This window comes from Lindgomyces ingoldianus (genome assembly GCF_010093535.1).
Source record: "Lindgomyces ingoldianus strain ATCC 200398 unplaced genomic scaffold BDR25scaffold_7, whole genome shotgun sequence".
Lineage (NCBI taxonomy): Eukaryota > Fungi > Ascomycota > Dothideomycetes > Pleosporales > Lindgomycetaceae > Lindgomyces > Lindgomyces ingoldianus.
The window spans coordinates 37,796-43,795 of NW_022985168.1; the positions used below are offsets into that span (position 1 = coordinate 37,796).

At 43.9% G+C, this 6,000-nt stretch overlaps 2 protein-coding genes across 2 annotated transcripts; both read left to right on the forward strand.

The window, feature by feature from the left end:
- Nucleotides 1-426: 426 nt before the first annotated feature.
- On the forward strand, nucleotides 427-1,369 carry BDR25DRAFT_385462 (uncharacterized protein; the record flags this gene model as incomplete). Its single annotated transcript, XM_033697938.1, has 3 exons — nucleotides 427-495; nucleotides 538-920; nucleotides 967-1,369. Coding segments are annotated over 3 exons (855 nt in total), but the record flags the coding sequence as incomplete, so codon positions are not given.
- A 1,048-nt stretch (nucleotides 1,370-2,417) lies between these two features.
- BDR25DRAFT_323107 (cytochrome P450) lies at nucleotides 2,418-3,812 on the forward strand (the record flags this gene model as incomplete). The annotated part of the gene is made up of 3 exons (XM_033692079.1): nucleotides 2,418-3,067; nucleotides 3,118-3,385; nucleotides 3,435-3,812. The coding sequence occupies 3 exons, from the start codon at nucleotides 2,418-2,420 to the stop codon at nucleotides 3,810-3,812; spliced, it is 1,296 nt and encodes a 431-aa protein (XP_033550861.1).
- Between the last annotated feature and the right edge of the window lie 2,188 nt (nucleotides 3,813-6,000).

Sequence of the window (6,000 nt, forward strand, 5' to 3'; positions counted from 1 at the left end):
AAAATAGCCTTATAGGGAGCTATTAGGCCTTTAACTCTACCTCTTCTATAGTATAGCGTATTAATAGTTACAACGTACATTAATTGTACAGTACTACCTGTACAGCTTATTTTAAACAGTGCGGTTACTGTCCGTACAGCTGCCTCTCCTCCTCACGACCGTACGTACGTACAGGCAATCTCGTCCGTACAGGCCTCAAAATCTCCTAATCGTACAGTAGTACGGACTGTTGGGCACGCTGGTTACAACAACTAAATTGGCTCAGGGACGACCCTCATAGCTGCAGTAGGTAAATCTTGGTTCTTGAACAGTATGTCTAAATAAAAAAATCTACAGATTGGGACATGTCTTTATTATGGAATCTGTGTTTTTGGTAAGTTTTTGCCTCTGCATTTCTGACACTGCACTGACTGTGAAGGGGTTACTCGCGCAAAGTTTGGGACCCATTTATGGGATATCTCGATTGCACACACAATGAGTAATGACTTCTTGATTGTAGGTTGACTGCGCCCGAATGCTCTTAGCTGACTTTCGAAGTTTTCATTTTTTGCGAACTGGCCCACCGCTTTGGTTTGGGCGTTTGCTAAATCCTCGTTTTTCCTCATGTACCTCGATCTCTTCAAGCCGCTACACTGGCTGCGTCTTGGAGTCTACATCGGCTTGTTCCTCAACTGGGGCTTTTACATTGCTGTCATTGTCGTTAGCATATACTTCAATGCCCCGAGTCCCGGGCAGACATGGCTGGAAAGCGCGCAGAATCCGCGTTACACGAAATCGTTCAATATGACCATACCTATTGCCTCGGGGAGCCTCTTTCTGGACTGTTACATTCTTGTACTACCAATCTCGGTGGTCCGGAAGCTCCAGTTTAGCATGCGGGCCCGCCTCGGTGTCATGGCCATCTTTGCAACTGGCTTTCTGTGCGTCTAATCTAACTCCCTTCTCTCTTTTTCTAACAAAAATTAGTGCCTGTATAGCCTCCTCAATGAGTATTGTATTCAAGCATAAGCTCAATGACCACATCAACGACTACACTTACTGGACATATCCTGTTCTTCTTCTAGCTTTGTTGGAGATGTGTGTTGGGATTTCTTGTAGCTGTATGCCCTCCACTGCAGCTTTCAGACGGTATCTTCAAAAGAAAGGGGTTTCGTTGACTACTTGGGGTTCATCCTTACTCACGCCGTTGCGAAGCATGTTTCAAAGCGGCGATCATGGCATGGTTCCTCCAGAACAGAACGGTGAATGGAAGAAGGAAAGAAGCCAAATTCACAAGACAAGCTACATCAACATCGACGCCGAGACAGCAAGTACCCGAAATCTGACCCAAGAATACGAGATGGCTGATTTCGGACATCTGACTGCTTGAGGGGTATGGATTTGGTGGTGCCTTGGATAAGCGGCTAGACTCCTGGACAGGAGCGATTATGGGTAAGGCATTGGAGTAACTGGGGGTTCTCCCAGGTGGAACATAAGGATTCTGAGATCCATGCCATCTGGCTTGTTGCAGTGACCTCTAGATTAATTCCGGACATTCTAAGACTTGGCAATAAATTCCTTTCATTTTATTTGCATATGCCGGGTGTGCTAGAAACCGGACGTCATGGTGCAAAGCTGCATCCCTAGCATTGGGGGGAGACGAAGCAGCAAAGTCGCTGCCAGTATTGGACGCGAACACACCTGAGGCAAGCCCGCTGGGCCCACACATCCCGGGATGGCCGTGATTGCCTTAGGTTGGCTCAAATCTCGGCCGGCTCTGAGACAGTTATTACAAGGATCCCTGCGAGCAGAGAGATACGTACATTACCTGCTCTTCTCGAGGAGATAACAGTCAACCTGATTATAGCGATTTTCAACGGTACTCGTTTGCAACTCCCGTTATCCGCAACTTATTCAGATTTCATCCTCCCTCTACTCAGAACCCTCTCTCTCGTCATGGAGAGATTCCCCTTTAAAAATATACTCCCTGGTAAAATTGGGAACCAAAATGCGATTCTACTTGTGGCGGCTTCTTGCGCATTTTTGCTGCTCAGCTGGCGATTGTGGGAGTTCACGATATCCCCTTTCCTATATCCTACGCGCCCTAAGGAACTTCCTTATTGGATTCCATGTGAGTATTCTTCGTGTCTCAATAGGAAGACTCCAAGACTGACCCAAGTAGATATTGGTAAGAAGGGGCTCCAAGCAGCTCCAGCTGTTGCTTACCAGGCACACGAGGACACCTCCGCGCTTTCTTTGGCGACTACAATGCTGCACTCGAGAGCGCAAGGCAAGCCATTCGTATTAAAAAAGACCTTAGACAATGCCGGCTAATGACATACTCTAGAACCTTTTTCAAGGACAGCAAAGAACCGTACAGCGTATGGCTCGCGGGTGCACGCATTTATGTCCTCACCGATCCCGAGGACGTTGCCTACATGTACAAGAACACAACAACCATCTCATACCACAGCATGATCAAAGAAATGCACCACATGATTGGCGTATCAAACGATGGCATCAGCAAACTCTTCACCATCAATCCTTCTCATAAGCACAACGTCGGCATGTCCGTACCAACGGTGCCCGCTCTCATGACAAACGAATACCATCGCCAGCAACTGTCACCCGGACCTCACCTCGATGATCTTTTCGGAAAAAAGATCCTTCCATACATATGGAATACTCTTGAACGGAGGCCGACCGCAATAGAAAATCCGCAGCGCATTACAATGGGCAACGGGACCCCTGTTTCGCTCATGGCTTTAATGGTAGACCTCTTCGACGGTGGGATCACAAGCGCGTTTTTCGGAGCGGCTATTTGGGAAGTGAACCCTGTCCTGTTGCGCGACTTTATGGTCTGGGAGGTCACAAATTGGAAGTGGACGTTCTCTATGCCACGAATCATCAGCGGCGACATGGTACAGGCGAAAGACGCCATTGTGAACACATTTGTCAAATATTTACAACTGCCCGTAGATAAGCGTAGCGACAGTGCTTTCTTTGTCAAGTCAATGGAGAAGATGATGCGAGATTCGGATGTCAATGTTGAAGACATGGCCAAGACTGTTATGTTACACTTTTGGGCGTAGATCACTACCAACCCCAACTTTACAATGTCCGACTAACTTGAATCAGGGTCCTCGGCAATACGTATAAGGTCGCCTTTTGGGTCTTTGCGCATATAATATACGACCACGACCTACTCTTGGCCATTCAGAAAGAGGTCGAAGGGGGCTTTAAAGGCGGAAAATATGACGAGGAATACATTTTCCAGAAATGCCCCCACCTCAGCTCCATGGTCAACGAGACCCTCCGCCTCGCGGTTGCAAGCCCCCTCGTCCGTGACGTTGTTGCACCGACACCTGTTGGCGGCAAAGTGCTCGAACCAGGGAGTAGAGTTATGGTATGTGCCTACCGACTGATTTGAATTGAATTGCATTAATGGGACACAGGTACCCTTTCACCAGCTCCACCGCAACCGAGACGTCTGGGGAACCGAGCCCGAGAACCTCCATTCAGATCGCTTTGTGGCTACACCAAAACTTCTCAATTCAAAATCGTACAGGCCATTTGGTGGAGGCAGTACTCTTTGCCCTGGTCGCAATATGGCTCGCCGCGCCATCGCGTTTGCAGTAGCCGGTCTAATCAATAAGTATGACATTACTATCGATGTAAAAGAGACCAATAAGAGAAACGGTAACAAGAGAGAGCTTAACTTCCCCGTTTTCCCCAGAATCAATCATAGCAAACCGACACCGGGAGCTAGCCTGCCGTTCAAAAGTGATGATGTAATTCTGGTGCTCAAGGAACGATGCGGGACCAGCTTGTGAGAATGGTGCACCCAGATCCGTGGATTGATGGTACGTAGTTCTAGGGAGACAAATTGCAGCAGCGGGAGCAGGTTGATACGCATAGTTTCTTTTCATTTCCTTTGCAGGGGGTCTATAGTATGTCTTGCTTCGCAGATGTCCAACTCGTTTGCTTCTCAGCCTTTTCCCTCTCTAGCTCCTAGTGTCTTTCGGAGCACCAAAAAGCAAACTGTGGTGTGATGTGTGTGTGCCGCTTCTAATGTTACCCAATCATATCCCGAAATTCACCAGCCAGCTTTGCAATTTCCCGGACTAGAAAAATCGGGCGGATGACAAATGGTAGGAGAGTACAGCGGACTGTTAGCTAGTGAAGGGAAAAAACTAATCGCTAATTTAAAAATTCTTTACCCTACACTTATACATCCTTAATTATAGCCTTTAGCTACTTATAACTTTATAATTATTTTATACACATTTATACATTTATACATGTTAATTTTATAATGCCTAGTAAGCATCTTTTAAATAGTTACATTATACAAGTGCTTACTAGTATAGTAGCAACGTAGAAGAAGCGTTCTAAGATTAACCTTAACCTATACTAGCTCCATCTACTTAGGCTTTTTATAAAAGTGTTACATATATATAGATAGCTACTTACCTTTTTAAAAAGTTTTAAGTTTATGTTACTTTTTATATAATTAAGCAGTAGTTTTAAATATAAAATATAAAGTAATACTTTTTTACTAAAGTTAAAAATAAAGTTATAAAGTAAATTTAAGCTCTATTTTTTAAAGATAAGCTTAAAAATTTAAATATATTTTATATACTGTCGCGTATACTAAGAGCCTTAGACTGGGGCTCAGAGCCTGGGACGCAGCTCGGGATCTGGAGATATTATGTTCCGAAGCTTAGTGTATATAAGGAGAGCCTTTAGCTCTCTTAGATAGCAGAGTCACTTTATCTAATCTTCTAAACAGCTACTGCTAGGCTATTTTATCCTCTATAGTTATAGGCCTAGCGCTTTAAAAACCTAGGATAATTCTCCCTACATAACTATAGCGCTAGTAAAAGCTGTTTAGAAGCTTTATTTTTTATTTTTACTTATTCTTATTACCTTTAAAGCTTATTGTCGCGTACAGCTATCCGTCTATATATATCCTTCTGCTGTGCTAGCTAGGAGGTTAACCTTTTAGCAAACGCAACAGTTATAAGCCTAGTTTGCAGCGTAGTGTAGATAGTTAGCGCTTAAAAATTTGCGCACCCCTGCTCCACTAATAGGATCGCATTATCCTAGAGCACTGCGTGTTTAATTTCTACGCTTAGCAAAAAGCATTTAGGCAGTGCGTCTATTACAGAGGCTACCTTACTAGATCTGTCTCTAAGTTCTGTTGCTTAGGCTAGGGAGGGTGTGTTAAGGTTGTTTTACTATGTTTTACCTCTCTTGTTCCACAGTTTAAGCTGGGGGGTGTGTCGCGTACAGCTATCCGTCTATATATATCCTTCTGCTGTGCTAGCTGGGAGGTTGACCTTTTGGCAAACGCAACACTTATGTTATAGCTAATTAAGATGCTTCTCTCCTAACAGGAGCGTACTAGCTTAAGAACTACGCAAGCTAGCCTCTCTAGTTTATCTAGCTCTAGTTCTATGCTCTTAGCAAAAACCTATAGGACCTAATTAATCTAGATAGACTAGACGCTCTAAATCCTATAGACAGCGCTCTAGAGATGCCCACACTTAAAGTAATGTTACAATCTTAACTCTGGAGAAATGGTGTCTGAAGAACTCTAGGCCTATAGAGGAGATTAGGAGTGCGAGAGGGAGGGAACTTAGTCTTAGACGGGTGTACAGTCCGTCAAGGCGTGGTTACTAGAGCTAGAAGGGGCGGCTAACTGTGGTTTGCCCTTTAACAGCAGTATAAGGTGCTTAGGTTAAACAGTTCCTGTGGTAGAATAAAAGAGAAGGTATATATAGTGTAAGATATATAATTAGATTACTTCTTATTAAAAAGTAGTAATACTACTTAGTCTATATAATAAATAAACTAACTGTTAGTTATAGCTTCTAAGTAAAGTTAAGATTTTAAACTATATACATAGGGTTGCATGCAATGCATGTAAACGTCTCTTGCTTATTAGATAACACACTTTACTGCGCATTAATCTAAAAGCTTAGTCTATTCCTTGTCTGTTAGGTTACATGACTTGTT